General features: G+C 44.6%; 1 protein-coding gene across 1 annotated transcript in view; it reads left to right on the forward strand.

The window, feature by feature from the left end:
- Positions 1–14,456, forward strand: part of sptbn5 (spectrin, beta, non-erythrocytic 5) — a 189,917-nt gene extending 175,461 nt beyond the window's left edge. The window contains 6 exon segments of the mRNA XM_052012749.1: positions 2,003–2,088; positions 4,700–4,766; positions 7,185–7,283; positions 9,992–10,137; positions 12,242–12,346; positions 12,864–14,456. Coding sequence (XP_051868709.1) covers positions 2,003–2,088; positions 4,700–4,766; positions 7,185–7,283; positions 9,992–10,137; positions 12,242–12,346; positions 12,864–13,078 — 718 coding nt within the window. The 3' untranslated portion in view covers positions 13,079–14,456.
- Positions 14,457–16,519: the final 2,063 nt, after the last annotated feature.

The raw sequence follows: 16,519 nt of genomic DNA on the forward strand, positions 1-16,519 counted from the left end.
TGTCATACATTTCTTTTTTGTATTTACCTGTATCTAGAAGGTGTGTGTGTATATATGTTTGAAAGTTTGTGCATGTACCTATATAGAACATAGAATGATACAGCACTGGACAGGCCTTTCGGCCCACAATCTTAATACCAATTTATACTATATGTCCTCCTTCTGTGTATCATCCATATTCCTCCATTCCCTTCATATTCATGTGTCTATCTAAAAACCCCTTAAACTCCACCAAACTGTCTGCTTCCACTACTACCCTGTTAACCCATTCCATGCCCCTACCACTCTCTGTGTAAAAAAAAACTTGTCCCTCACATCGCCTTTAAACTTCTCCCCTCTAACCTTAAAAGCATGTCGTCTGGTGTTTGACATTTCTACCCTGGGGAAGAGATTCTGACTGTCTACCCTGTCCATGCCTCTCATAATTGTAAAAACCTCTATCAGGTCTCCCCTCAGCCTCCAACGCTCTGGGGAGAACAACCCAAGTTTGTCCAACCTCTACTTATAGCTCATACCCTCTAATCCAGGCAGCATCCTGGTAAACCTCTTCGGCACCCTCTCCACAGCCTCCATGTCCTTCCTACAATTGGGCAACCAAAACTGCACACAACACTCCAAGTGCATTCTGACTAAAGTTTTCTATAGCTGCAGCATGACTTCCTTACTCTTATACTCAACACCCCTACCAATGAAGGCAAGCATGACATATACCTTTTTTACCACCTTATCCACTTGTGTAGCCACTTCAGTAAACTATGGACCCCAAGATCCCTCTGTACCTCAGTGCTATTAAGGGGCCTACCATTAACTGTATACTTTCTACTTTAATTTGACCTCCCAAAGTGCAATACCTCATATTTGCCCGGATTAAACTCCATCTGCTACTTTCCTGCCCATATCTGTAACTGATCTACATCCCGCTGTATTCTTTGATAGTCCTTTACACCGTCCACAACTCCACCAATCTTGGTGTCATCCGCAAACTTGCTGATCCACCCATCTACACTTTCATCCAAATCATTGATTTGTATCATGAACAACAGAGGTCTCAGCACCGATCCTTGCGGAACCCCTCCGGTCACGGACCTCCATCCAGAATAACAGCCTTCCACCCCTACTCTCTGTCTTCTATGGCAAGCCAGTTCTGAATCCAAACTTGCAATTCACCCTGGATCCCATGCAGCTTTGTCTTCAGAATCAACCCACCATGAGGGACCTTATCAAAGTCCATCTAAGTAACATCCACTGCCTTACCCTCAACAAGCTCCTTTGTTACTTCCTGAAAAATCTTGATCAAGTTTATAAGGCATGACCTTCCCCACACAAAGCCATGCTGACTGTCCCTAAGCTGGCCATGCCTTTCCAAATGTGCATAAATCCTATCCCTCAGTATTGTCTCCAATAGCTTCCCTACCACTGATGTGAGGCTCACTGGCCTACCTGGATTATCCCTATTCGCCGTCTTGAACAAAGGCACAACATTTGCTACTCTCCAGCCCTCTGGGACCTCGCCTTTTGCTACTGAGGACACAAAGATCTTTGTCAAAGCCCCAGCAATCTCCTCACTTGCTTCTTTCAGTATTCTGAGATATATGCCATCAGGCCCTGGGGACTTATCCACCTTAATACTTCTCAGAAGACCCAACACTACCTCCTCCTTAATCTCAAAATGTCCCAGCACGTTAGCATGCCCCACTCTGTTTTCACTATCCTCCAAATCCTTCTCCTTGGTAAATACTGACACAAAGTACTCATTTAGTACCTCAGCCACTTGCTCTGACTCCAAGCACAAGTTCCCTCCTTTATCCTCGAGTGAAGCTATCCTCTCCTTAGTTATCCTCTTTTTCTTCATATGTATATTAATATAAGTATATTATATGTCTGTGTGTTTTTATTTATATTTTTATCTCAGTGTTCTGTGTGTGAATCTGTACATAAACCTATACGTGGATTCATAATGTAAAGGCATTTTAAATTGTCTGAATTGAATGTGTTGCCTTAGGCTCAGTGACGGGGCTGAATATCTTTTCTCTGCTCCTTCGGGCGCTTTGATGGATGAGTGGATCCAAAAGATCAGGAACAATGCAGGTAGGTGATCTTGGTGGGTGGTCACTCTGTGTAGTGTCCTAATGTTCTTTTAGTCTTTGTCCTTGAAACCTCCCTCAGACCAAAGCACCAGTCACCAGTCCTAAATCAATATCTGATGACACTTCCATGGGATGTTGCTCCACATTAAAAGTAGCATATATACAGTTGTTTGGTGTAGAGTTATAGACTTTGGGTGAGCAATGCAAGAGTGGTAAAAATCAACAGCAATTTGTGGTTAAAGCCTCTTAAAACTTCCCAAAGCATTCCACGTTAGTGAAAATAATTGACACTAAGGGCGATAGGAGAGGTGAAGGCTGGTGGCCAAAAAAAAAATCAGAATAAAAGGTGTTTCTTTTGAAATACAGGGAATGTAATCAAGAGTTTAGGCCTTGTTTCTAGCCACCATGGCAAAGCAAAATGTAAATTCCAGGCATCAGACCTCAAGCATGAGCCTTTCTATTGGATACCTCAAAGGGGGAGTCAGAAACATCTGCAGTGAGTTTCCCAGCCAAAATTCCCAGCTGCCATAATCAGGCTCATGTAATGGTAGTACCAGAGTGCAGCCATTCATGGACACGTTTGTGGTGATCTGGTTGGTCAGTGCTGATACTCAAAGCTCAGGGCTGCATTCACATTTCAAGGATCCCCTACACACAGGGAAATACAGGCAGACAATGAACATGTCCAGTGTGGCAGCTGAATGGATTGGCCCAGGCATCTGTGACTTGCATGATAGAGCTGTGTACTTTGGGAGTCTTTTCCTTGGGTGGCCTTAGCCTGGCTTGGTCTGGCTACAAGAGAGTGCAGGAAGCTCTAATGAGATTGTCCAGGAATTACTATTCCAAAAAAGCGAAGTACCTTTGCCCATTTCTTTGAGTTGTAAGTTCTGGCTGTGACCTGACATTCCACCTTTTCTTCAAAACCAGCCCTGCAGGATGTCAGTGTAGACAGTACCCAGTAAAAGATCCATAGGGCATGTGACAGGAGAAATGGTGTTGTGTTAGAAAGCTGAGATTAAAATATCTCAGCCAGACCTCAGCAATGGACCTCCATTTAGAGAAGAACTTAGTGTCAGGAAAGTGGCAGAGTACAGACCAGTCAGTGAGAGACTGGTCCGTCAGTGTCCGTCAAACTGACTAGTCAGTGAGAGTATGGACTGGTCAGTGATAGAGAGTCAGAGTATGAACTGGTCAGCTGGAGAAGAGCAATGGTGTAAGGACTGGTCAGAGATACAGGTGGAATGGAGGACGGACTAGCCATGATAATGGAGGTTCAGGGTACAGATCGGTCAGGGATACTTACTGTGTTTGGACTGATTGTATCCTGAGATCTTGATCTTTTTATTATGTGAAGATTAAAAGAGCTCATGTTGGTGTTACTGGACTTTGACTCTTCCTGTAGCAACACATAAAATGCTGGAGGAGCTCAACGAGTCAGGCAGCAACTATGGAGGGAAATGGACAGTCGATGTTTCAGGTTGAGATACTTCATCAGGATTGGAAAGAAAGAGGGAATATAGCTGGCATAAAAAGGTGGAGCAAGAGCTGACAGGTGATAGGTGAATCCAGGTGAAGGGGGTGATAAGCAGGTGAGGGAGGAGTGGGAATGATGTGAGAAGCTGGGAGGTGACGGGTGGAAGGGCTGAAGAAGATGGAATCTGATAGGCGAGGACAGTGGAGCATGGAATAAAGGGAAGGAGGGGAGGGGAACCGGAGGGAGGAGTGTGTGGGTGATGGGCAGATGGAGAGGGCTGGGGAGAGGAAGAAGATGGGGTGATGGGGCCCATGGGATAAGAGGAAAAAAGTGACAGAGGAGTGGTTACTGGAAGTTTGAGAAATCAAAGTTCATGCCATCAGGTTGGAGACTACCAAGGCAGAATATGAGGTGCTCTTCCTCCAATCTGCGTCTAGCCTCAACCTGGCAGTAGAATAGACCCTGGACAGACATGTTGGTGTGGGAATGGGAAGTGGAATTAAAATGGCTGGCCACCGGGAGATCCCAGCTGGTACAGCGGACAGAGTGAAAGTGCTCGAAGAAGTGGTCACCCAATCTGTGTCAGGTCTCATCGATGTAGAGGAGGCTGGACCGGATGCAATAAATGACACCCTCAGATTCACAGGTGAAGCACTGCCTCACCTGGAAGGACTGTCTAGGGCCCTGAATGGTGGTGAGGGAGGAGGTGTAGGGGCAGGTGTAACACTTTGCATGGCTACAGGCATCAGTGGGGAGTGATGAGCAGACAAGGGAGTTATGGAGAGAGTGATCCCTGTGAAACGCAGAGAGGGGAGAGGAGGGGAAGATATGCCTGGTGGGGTCCTGTTGGAGATGGTGGAAGTTGCAGAAAATGATATGTTGAATGCAGAGACTCGTTAGGTCATAGGTGAGGACAAGGGGAACTCTATCCCTGCTATGTCTGGGGGGGGGATGGGGTGAGGGCAGACATACGGGAAATAGAAGAGATGAGGGTGAGGGCTTCATCGATAGCAGCGATTGGGGGGGGGGGGTGCGGGGGGAAATCCCGTATCATCAATAGCAGTGGGGGAGAAACCCCATTTCGTCATCTCATTGTGTCACTGTGTCTCTATTTGACTCTTTCTGTGTTCTTTCTCAGGGTCTGGTGGAGTGAGCTTATCCTCTAGCAATAGCACCTCTCCTTCAGAGTCTCCACGGCAATCCTGGTGAGTAACATTCTTCTCCTTCTTCCTGTGTATCTTCCTTTACACCTTCCTTTCAGAGACACTCTGCTGCCCCCTCACCACTCCAAACCTTTCATTTCCATCAGATGTTGATTTTAATGGAATCCCAGTGCTATGGGTCACTCTCCCATAATTTGCTCATTCTTCATGTGAGAGTAACAGTCAATGGATTATTTAATATGGAGGCATCACTCCTGAACTGGCAGGTGTTTACTATCAGACACCAAACCGCTGAAACTCTCCTCCCAGATACATCACAGTTGCCAAGGGTAGCCCAGATTTCTGCCCAGGCACAGTTGTTGCAGGAATAAAAGCAGGAAATGCTGGGTATACTCAGCAGGTCAGGCAGCATCTATGGAGAGAGAAACAGAGTCAACGTTGCAGAATGATGACCCTTCATCAGAACTGGGAAAAGATAGTATTGAAGATGTTTTAATCTGCAGAGAAGGGGGTTGGGAGTGATGGAGAGAAGTCAGGGAATGTCTACAATCAAGTGGAAACCAAGAGAGACTGAATGACATAAATGGTGCTGGTGCCTGCTGAGAGAGGGTGAAGGTGTGTTATTCACAGCTGATCTGTCTGGAGGTAAACAAAAAGAAATGAATATAAACATAGAAGAGAGACGAGGGGGAAAAGGTTCTGGAACTAGGAGGTACAGGGCACAGCAATTGTTGGAGATCTGAAATAAAGCACAGGTTGATAGGGTGGTAAAGAAGGCAAATGGTATGCTTGCCTTTATTAGTCGAGGCACTGAGTTAAAGAGGCAGGAAGTTACATTGCAGCTTTATAAAACTCTAGTTAGGCCACATCTGGAGTATTGTATTCAATTCTGGTCGCCCATTATAGGAAGGATGAGGAGGCTTTGGAGACGGTGCAGAAGAGGTTTACCAGGATGCTGCCTGGATTAGAGGACGTGTGCTATAAGGAGAGGTTGGACAAGCATGGCTTGTTTACTCTGGAGTGACGGAGGCCGAGGGGAGACCTGATAGAGGTTTATAAGATTATGAAAGGCACAGACAGAGTAGGCAGATAGTATCTTTGGCCCAGGGTTGAAATGTCTAATACCAGACGGCACGCATTTAAGGTGAGAGGGGGTAAGTTCAAAAGAGATGTGCGGGGCAAGATTTTACACTGAGAGTGGTGGGTGCCTGGAATGTGCTGCAGGGGTGATAGGATAGAGGCATTTAAGAGGCTCTTAGATAGGCACATGAATGTGCAGAGAATGGAGGGATATGGATATTGTGTAGACAGAAGGGATTAGTTTAGCTGTGTGTTTAATTACTAATTTAATTAGTTCAGCACAACGTTGTGGGCCAAAGGGCCTGTTCCTGTGCTGTACTGTTCTATGTTCTAAAGGAGAATGCTAAAAATATCCAGTGGGTCAGGCAGCATTTGTGAAGAGAGAAACAGACCTAACATTACAGGCCAATGGCCCGCCATCAGAACTGGTCAATCCTGACACACATAGGAAAGGCTGGTTATCTGAAATTATTGTCTTCAATATTGAGTCCTGAGGGCTGTAACATCCTAGGTGAAAGATGAGGAGCTACTATTCAAGCTTACCTCGGGCTTCCTTCGAACAGAGATCAAAGCCAAGGCCATCAGAATGGGAATGAGATGGACAATTAAAGTGACAGGCATTTGAAAACTGAACAGAGGTGATCTGCAAAGCAGCCACCAAATCTGCGTTTGGTTTCTCCAATGAAGAGGAGACAACATAAGCAATGAATACAGTGCACTACACTGGAAGAAGCACAGGCGAATCGGAGCTTCACCCAGAATGAGTGTTTGGGTCCCTGGATGTGGAAAAGGTTGAAGTGATAGGGCAAGTGTTGCAAGTTGTGTGGGAAGGTCTATGAAAAGGGGATGATGTGTCTGATCATGGCAACACCTGCAGCCTGGGCCCTAATTGCTAACCTTTCCACCAATTCTAGACCATGGGTACAATTTGTTGGTGAGGACACATTTGGAGTATTGTGTTCAGTTTTGGTCACTCTGTTATAGGAAGGATGTGATTGAACTGGAAAAAGTGCAAAAAAGACTTACAAGGATGTTGCCAGGACTCAAGGGGCTGAGTTATAGGGAGAGATTAGACAGGCTGGGCCTTTACTCCTTGGAGCAGAGACTGAGGGGTGATCTTATAGAGGTATATAAAATCATGAGGGGCATGGATAGGGTGAAGGGTCTTTTTTCCAGGGTTGGGGAATCGAAAACTAGAGAACATAGTCAGCATGGACAAGTATGGGCCAAAGGGCCTTTTTCCATGCTGTACAACTCTGTGACTCTATGTGCATTAATACTGAGATGATATTGAGTGTTTCTGTGGAAGTAGGAATACTGATCATGTGCGGCTCAAATCTCACGCTTACTCCTGTGACATGCATTATTCTTTATCCAAAGGGAAATGCCTCCCTTGAAGTCACTCCTCGCTGAAGGAACATCTACCAAGACAGGAACCTCCCCGGCCAGGATGGGAAACAACAAAGATTTCCTCCCCAGGTATGAGAGATCCCCTGAGGGGAATGGAAAGGGAGCAACGGTAGCTGAGGACTGGGACTGTGCTCCAGCTATAAAGTGGGCTGTAAGGCAGCTACAGGTTGACCCCTCACTGGTGTACAATTGTTTCATTCACAGTTTGACAATGTTTTGCAGTGCTTTTCCAAGGGAGAGGGTCTTTAGATATGGCAAAAGTCTGCTATTTATTAGGTTAGGTTATTACACTCCTGTTGAACCGAAAATCTATGTTGATGGACACTTCCAGTCTCTAAATCACTAGCTCCTCTTGCCACTTTATTTTTCCACACTTATGCTAGACTCAGTGTTGTGTATCTTTGTGAAGGTGCCAGAGGTAGCAGCAACCAGAGTATGGTAGAATTTTACATTCGGTCTGAGGGAGGGAAGATGGGTCCAAAGATAGTACTTTAAAGAAGAGCAACTGTGAGGACATGAAAGCAGAATCAACTGGCGAATTGGGTTAAGGGATCAGTCAGTCATGAAGCAGTGACCAAAGTTTGAAGGGATCTTCCAGAATGCACAGAATTGACCCGATGCAGCGAGGAGGAAGAGTTCCAAGGGAAGTACATTAGTTGATAACTAAAAAAAAGTTAAAGCTAGCATCAAAGAGAAAGTTTGCGCAGAAACAGGTGCCGGGTGAGAAATTGGACAAAATATAAAAAACATTGAGTGATTAAAAAATTAATAAGAATTTTTTTTAAAGTACAGGATAAAGCAAGCCAAAAATATAAAAAGTAAGAGTTTATATGGATTTTTTTTCTGAAAATAGTTAGTGCAGTAAACATTGGTCAGTAGAGTGAATTTGGGTGATTTATAATGGAAAACAAGGGGACAGGCAAATGTTTAGCAACCGTCTTACCAGTAACATCCCAAAAATAGCCCTAAGTCAAAAAATGGAAGGGAAAGAGGGGTTCAGGAAAACTACACACACAAGGGAGGTGATACTGAGTAAAACCAGAAACTGCTGGAAACACTCTGCAAGTGAGGCAGCATCTGTGGAGAGATAGGAGAGAGAGTTAACATTTCAGCTCTGAGACCCTTTGTCAGAACTGTACAAAGTAAATTGTTGGAGCTGCAGGCTGATGTCCTCTTGGAAATAACAGCTTGCTGTGGTGGACATACTCAGCTCTGAGACTGAAGAGACCCAGGCCATTGCTTCTAGCAGGTAACATGTCAGAGTACATGAAGAAAGGCATCCTGAACAAACAGAAGGGGCAAGAGGAGCAATTTCATTGTTATGTGTTGACTGCAAGATTCTATCCAAGGTCATTGCCAATGAGTTCAGACTACTTTGCACTAGGTGATCCGCCCCAACCTGACCTACCCAATAGGAGAGTTTCTGGTGGCCTTGTGCTGCTCAGGGGTATGATCACCTCGGTGCCAGAGAGGAAGGTGACTGCCTGGACCAAGATAGGAGCTTTGACAATTTCTCTCAACCATGCACGTTGAATTTGTTCTCCAAAATGTGGGTTAGGAATTCTATCATTGCTTAAAACTGCCTCACAGAGACATCCATAGACCCATCCTTATCAACTTGTTCTAAATTGATCGGAGGTCAAACAGGACCGCACTCTTTCCCTGGTCATATCCATTTGTTGTATTGAATTCTTTGCTGCATCCATCAGGAATGACACAAGTCACGAGTATGAACAGAGATGGGAACTAGCGGTTACTAGGGAATATCCCTAGCAGTGGAGGCTTTTGCTCCAATCAGCAGTTGGCCCACTGGTTCACAGGAGTAGGCAGCTATTTTGAACAGGCCTCAGGAGCCAGAGGGACCTGGAGCAAGACTGAGACCATGTTCTTTGGTAGGTCATAGAGTCATAGAGAGATACAGCAAAGAAACAGGCCCTTCAACCCACCGAGTCCAAAGTGACCTTCAATCACCCATTTATACTTATCCTACCTTAATTCCTTTTTATTCTCCCCACATTCCCTTTAATACCCTCTCCCCAGATTCTACCACACACTAAGGGCAATTTACAGTGGCCAATTAACCTACTGACCTGCACATCTTTGAAATGTGGGAGGAAATCAAAGCACCCGGAGAAAACCCATGGAGTCACAAGGAGAATGTGCAAACTCCACACAGACAGTGCCAGAGGTCAGGATTGAAACCAGGTCTGTCGTGCTGTGAGGCAGCAGCTCTACCCACTGAACCATTGTGCCATGGGTTATCCATTATGCCCTTTATGTCAAGCCATTGAGCAATGGTGGGCCTGGAATGTGCTTGGAGAAGTGAAGAAAGAGAGTGGACACAATAGGGTCATTTGGTGTAACGCCTCATTGCCTAAACTGTCCAACAGGCACCAGGATGTAGCCTGGAAATGGTGTGGAACTCCTTCTCTGGGTAGTCCTTTCAATGCCCTCTGAACCCTAGCACATAACACACTGACATTGAGGCTGCAGTGGGGATAAGGTCCCTGCCTATTGCTGAAAACCCCATTCATAGGAAAGGTTTGGCGGCATTGGTAGGACTGTAATGGAAAACATTGGCTTGTCTAATTGTGTCTGTACGTCATTTCCTGTGAAATGAAGTATGTACTTAAACCCGCAATAAATACTTGGGAAGTATTTATTGGGACAATGCAGAGAGATCTTCACTGTGCATAACCCATGCTGTACTTATCCTGGGAATGTGAGTGGGAATTTGGAAAATGACTTAATTTTCTTGTTTGTTTTCTGATATTCAGGAGAACTCCATCTTTCAGAGTTAAGCAAAGCACTTCATCCAATGCATCTACACTGGGAAGAAGGGATGCACTGGTCCGACCCCGAAACAATGACATCCTGCCGAGAACAGATAGGAAGAGTGGTCTCTTGGTACCTCAAACAAGCGGTACAGTACTGTAGAGCTTCCTCATGTTATTAGGGAGTATCATTGGGAATTGTGGGATGTACATCGTTGGAAGTTTGTGTATTGGGTTTGTGACAATCTGCACATTGTTAGAGGTGTGGGGGGAGCTGGTCTGTGTATTCGGGGTGTGGGCAGAGCTGATCACTGGAGTAGCAGATTGAATGAGCAATCATTAAAACAAGTGTCTGAGAGACGACAGTGCAGAATCCTGTGCAGCTGCAGATAAAACACGTTAAACACACTCCTTCATTTGCAGCACCCACAATAAAATCCCCAGGCAGACCTGATGTTTTTTACTTCCTCTTGGCATTCCTGCCAATATCAGTATGTACTGCCCTTGAAAAGCTGGCCTTGAACTGCTGCCATCCGGTTATGTTGTCCTGTGGAGCTGTTGGAGAGGATGTTCCGACAATGAAGGATTGGTGAACGATGTCCGTCAGGAACCTGTGACGTGAATGGTCCTTCCAGGTGGTGGAGTTTTCATCCATATGTGCCCTTCACCACCTCCGTGGTAGGGGCCTTCAGTCTGAGAGGTGCTGTCAGGGAAACCATAGGGTTTGCTGCTATGCATCTTGTAGGTTGCCATAGCAATGCACCAGTGGTGGAGGAGTGGTTGATGGGGGACCCGGATGGTTGAGGGAATGTGGGGAGAATAAAAATGGGATTAATGTAGCAGTAGCGTAAATGAGTGGTTGGTAGTCAGCACATACTCGGTGGGCCAAAGGGCCTGTTTCCATGCTGTATGCCTTTATGATCTATGGTCAGTTTGCCTTGGATGATGGTGGAACTGGTCAGGGCCAGAGGGGAGTATTCCTTTCCTTTCCACTCCTGAGCTGTGCTTGTATCAGGTGGAAAGGTTGGTGTCAGGCTGTGTCACATACTGCAGAACCCCCAGCCCCTGACCTGCTCTGTAAGTGTATGTCAACCGTGACACCTGGCATATTGAAGTTTTTCTTTTGTGATGATCATGCCATGAACATTGAGGGGAACTGATTAGACTATCTCTTGTTGAGCACTTGTGTGGCAGGAATGTTACTTGCCATCTATCCTCTCAAGCCTGAATCTTGTTCAACTCCGTGCTGCCCTGCTATGCACTCCATCGTTATCTGAATCATCAGCAAACGTTCCTAATTCTGACCTTATAATGGAGAGAAAGTCATGAATGAAGTAGCTGACATTGGTTGAGCTTAAGAAACAGCCCAAAGAACTTCAGCAGAGATCTCTGGAGGCTGAGACAATCAGCCTGCATCACAACTATCATCCTTTGGCTTAGATACAATTCCTGCCAATACATTTGGTGCCAGTGCTGCTTCCAAGTAGTGTTCCAAATGTAGGAGGTCTGATTTATCACCTGAAGGAGGAGGGTAGGTGGTGAACCAGGGAATCTGGGGTTAATGTTGAGAATTCCCAGGGCCACTCCTTGCTGATTGGTTGCCATTGTGTTATCTTTGGTGGGTGCCTGTGTTATAGGAATCTAGGAATTTATACTCAGAATAATGCTTTTCAGTCTACGTCAGGCCCAGTCTGTGGGACAGCTCTCCCACTTCACACACATCTCCATACGTTAGTGAGGTGGACTATGTTGGACATGCTTTTGTCTCTGAATCCGATGCCTATGTTAATTCTAGGTAGTTGAACCAATATTATTATTTCATCAGTTTAGTACCAATGAATGGCTTGCTTGGCCAGTTTAGCGGGCAGTCAAGAACCAACCATAAAACTGTTTTGGTCTAAAGTCGCACACAGGCTTGACTAGGAAAGGGTGAAGGAAGATTGCTTCCCTAACGAACCAGTGCTTTTTATTGCAAAACAGTAGTTTATAGTGAAACAATTTTTGCTTAATTGCAGGTTAAATAGCTGACTTTAAATTCTGCATCTGCCATGGTTGAATCTGACCTTGCATCTCTAGATCATTAGTACAGGCCTCTGGATTACCAACCTAGTAATTTAGCTCTGTTCTATAACATTTCTACTCTCTTCTACTAGTACCAACTCCCACCCCTCCCACAACCATCCCATCACCTCCATCAGAGCAGACTCATTCCCTGCTGTGGCTTTACATTGATGTTGAATCCGTGTTTTATAGATCCAGCAGAGGACAAGCAGTTGGCATCAGCCCCCCCACCAAAACCTCCACACACCTACTACAACATTCACCCATACCCAGAGGCTGGAGAACAGCTGAAAGCAGGTTAGTGATATGACTCACTATGTATCCCCAGTGACAAAAGTTCCGTTGTCTGCAGTTACACCAAAACCGTCACTCAACCTAACAAACTCATGGTCATTTGTGCCCTGTTTAACCAGGTGATAACCGCGCCATCCTTTTATCTGTGCAAAGAAACCCACCTGTTTTCAGGAAATGTTTTCAGGAATGTTATCAACTGTAATTTTATTTGGAATTTGATTTTCAAGCTGATACTATCCCAGTAAAAAGGATTGTGTGAGAGACTGCACCATCCTTTATTTAGCCAGGAGTATGGGTCTGACCTGAGTGTGTTGGGAAGGCCATTTAAACCGTTGCAGTAAAGTCTGCTGCTGCAGCATAAATGTGGTTCCTGCACCAATCACAACAGCACTGCTGGTGCCCTGCATGCTCCCAATCAGTCATCAGTGCTGAATAACGCTGTCCTGAGAGGGAGTATGTGAGGCTGTACATGAGGAAGCACACATCTTCCTGAGCATTTCCAACTTCTTATGCCCACTAGGTAGTAGCAAGACCCTGGGAAGTACTCCTGACCTGCGGGTGGAACACAGGGAGCCCAGTCTCTCCAAAAATCGAGAGATAGATGACAGCCGGAGGAAGACCTGGGGTTCAGAGAGCGCAGAGGCTGCCAACACCATGTCAGCAGGGAACCATACACAGGATAAAGAAAAGAAGAAGAAAATGCATGCTTTCAAGAAGCTCTTTATAAAGAAGTAACTTGAAGCTGCCTCTGTCTCATTTTTTGACTGTAACATATTTAATTGGGACTTGCACAGTGCCCGCCTTCACCAGGGCAGGGCAGGTGATCAATCCGGAGCGTGTGTTGTGAATGTGTCCGCCTGTCTCTGCGTGTTAGCTTTCTCCAAAGCTATTGATTGCTGCATTTGAGACTACAGCAAAGAACTGAATGGAAGATCCGTTCTAATTTACAAGATCAAAGGAGATCTAGACAAGTGTGTGGTGAAATGAGTATTTTTTTCTATCCTTACTAATTAAATGAATTACTGATTTTCAAATAAGAAGCTAGTAAATGTTGATATTCTGGTTCACAAAGATCCTGGTTTACCAGGCTATTGAGAAGGTGAATGTAACATTCCCCTTTATTGCAAGGGGTTTGGAATGCTTGCTACAATTGCACAGGCCCTTAGTGAGCCCACACCAGACATAATGTGTGGTTCTGGTCCCTACCAATGGAAGAATATGCTTGCCATGTAAATAGCACTGCATCAATTCACTAGATTGCTTCCTGGGATGACAGCATTGTTCCATGAGGAGAGAATGAGTGAGATTTACCGATATTCCCTGGCTTTTAGAACAATGAAAGGTCACCTCATCAAACAATTCAAGTTTCTGACAAGTCTAGAATTACAGGTTGAGGTTGCTTGCGATGAGGAAAGACGAGGCTGTAAACCTTTGTAATTCTTTGGCTCAGAGCTGTGGCAGCTGACCACGTGCAAGACTAAAATCTTTAAATTCTTGGATACAAAGGGAATCTGGAAATTGGATGGGAATGTATTACAGATCCTATTGAATGAGAGAGTGGGTCTGAGGAGCCACAGACCTACTCCTGCTTCTGTTTCTGATGTTTTATCTGCTTTCTGTCTGAACCTGATCAGTATGTTGATTTGGGCAAACTAATTACTGTGTTTTCCAAAACTAATTGTGGATTATTGCTGCTTCTAAATATAGGGACATGACTGACACTGGGGTCCAATTGTGTGTGGACAGGTTCTGCCCCTCAGTCGGTTCACCTTGGTGCTTGCTGCACTATCACTAATTATCTTGTTCAACATTAAAGATGAGAGAAGAAAGTTAATCAGCTGTGTCCTGTGAATTGGAATATGGCTGCTTAATTCCTATCAAGGTTAACTCTTCCCGACATGACTGATCTCATTCCTGCTGGACTTCACACAACCCATGGTCAGACAGCCACCTTACAGTTCTCAGTAGAGTGGAAGTGGTTCAGGTGGGTGCTTCAGAGGAAGATCAGCCTCCTGTACTCCTGGGGAACTGTGCCCATTAGCCCTTGAGCCAGACACTTTCAACAATACCACCTGAGACTGTTTGTAAATTGAAGTTGGCTCTTTATAATAGGACAAATCCCTGCTATCGGTCAATGTCGTTTTCTTACTGTCAAAATTTTTAAAAATAAAAGCGAGATTTGCATGGAATTATTTGTGGTGTTCTAGCTTCCTCCTCCCAGTGAAGGGATGTTGTTCTTTAAGAAGCAACAAGTGTTACGGATAACAGGGAACTGCGATTTCCAGGAGGCTTTTGATAAGGTGCTGCATCAAAGGTTATTGAGGAAAATGAAAGCCCGAAGTGGAAGATAACACACTGGTATGTACAGAAGATTGACTGGTTACAGGAAACAGAGCAGGTATAAAAACAGTCGTTGGTTGGGAAGATGCAACAAAATGGTGTGCTACAGGGATTGGTGCTGGGGCCTCAACTTCAAACAATTTATATAAATCTCTTGTTTTTAGGCCCCAAATCTATGGTTGCTAAAGTGAAAATAAAAAAAACTGTAGATGCTGGAAATCTGAAATAAAAACAGAAAATGCTGGAAACACTCAGCAGGTCACATTTGTGGGAAGAGAAACAGAGTTAATGTTTCAGACTCTGTCAGAACTGATCTTAAACCTGAAACATTAACTCTGTCTCTTCCCACAGACTTGACCTGACCTGCTGAATAGTTCCGGCATTTTCTGTTTTTATTTTAGGAACAGTTGTTAAATTTGCTGATGACGAAGAGGAGGAAATGGAAGTTGTGAGGAGGGAATAAGGAGACTACAAAGAGATTTTAGACAGTTAAGTATAGAGGGAAAAATGTGGGGAACTGTGAAGTTGTTCATTGTGGCAGAAAAAATAATAAAGTAGCATTGGGTGAGAGACTGCAGAAGGATATGGGTGTCTTAGTACAAGCTTCACAAAAGGCTAATATGTGCATATTGAAAATAATTAGGAAATCTCTGTTAATGTTTATTGAATATAAAGGTAGGAAGGTTACACTTATATAGGGCATTGGTGAGACCTCATATGATCTACTGTGTACAGTATTACTTATCTAAGGAATGATGTCAATACATTGCAAGCAGTTCAGAGGTTTACTAGACTGATACCTAATACTGTCCATAATAAGGGTGGGGTGGGCGGGGGGGTAAGGAAGGAGATTGCTCGGGCCTTGACCAAGATCTTTGTATCCTCTTTAGCCACAGGTGAGGTTCCAGAAGATGAGAATAGCCAGTGTTATTCCATTGTTTAAGAAGGGCAATAGGAATAATCCATTAAGTTATAAGTCAATGAGCCTTGCATCAGTGTTAGGGAAATTATTGGAAAAAATTAGTAGGGACAGGATTTACTCATGTTTGGAAAAGCATGGACTTATCAGGGATAGTCAGCATAGCCTTGTGCAGGGGAGATCTTGTCTCACAAATTTGATTGAGTTTTTTTGAGGAGAAGACAAAAATGATTGATGAGGGTAGGGCAGTGGATGTTGTCTACATGGACTTTAGTTAAAGCATTTGACAAGATCCCTCATGGTAGGCTGGTCCCAAAGATTAAGTCATGTGAGATACACAGCAAGTTAGTAAATTCAGTACAAAATTGGCTTGTTCATACAAGACAGAGGATAACAGTTGAGGGGTATGTTTCTGACTGGAGGTCTGTGGCCAGTGGTGTTCCACAGGGATCAGTTGTTTGCGATATATATCAATGATTTGGAATGAAGATGTAGGTGGTCTAGTTAGTAAGTCTACAGATGACACAAAAATTGGTGGAGTTGTGGATAGTGAGGAAGATGGTCAAAGGATACAGGTCAGTCAAAAATAATGTGGAGAAATGGCAGATGGAGTTTAATCCAGATATATGTAAGAAGTTGAGTCTTTTTCCTAGGATGGAAATGGCAAATACTAGAGGGCATAATTTTAAGGTGAGAGGGGGAAAGTTTAAAGGAGACTCGAGAGGAAAATTATTTGTTCTACACAGAGTGGTGGGTGCCTGGAACACACTACCAGGGGAGGTGGTGGAAGCATATATGACAGCAACATTTAAGAGGCATTTAGACAGGCACCTGAACAGGCAGGGGATGGAGGGACATAGATCATGTGCAAGCAGATGGGTTTAGTTTGGACTGGCATCATGGTGGGCTGAAGGGCC

This window comes from Pristis pectinata, chromosome 1 (genome assembly GCF_009764475.1).
Source record: "Pristis pectinata isolate sPriPec2 chromosome 1, sPriPec2.1.pri, whole genome shotgun sequence".
Taxonomy (NCBI): domain Eukaryota; kingdom Metazoa; phylum Chordata; class Chondrichthyes; order Rhinopristiformes; family Pristidae; genus Pristis; species Pristis pectinata.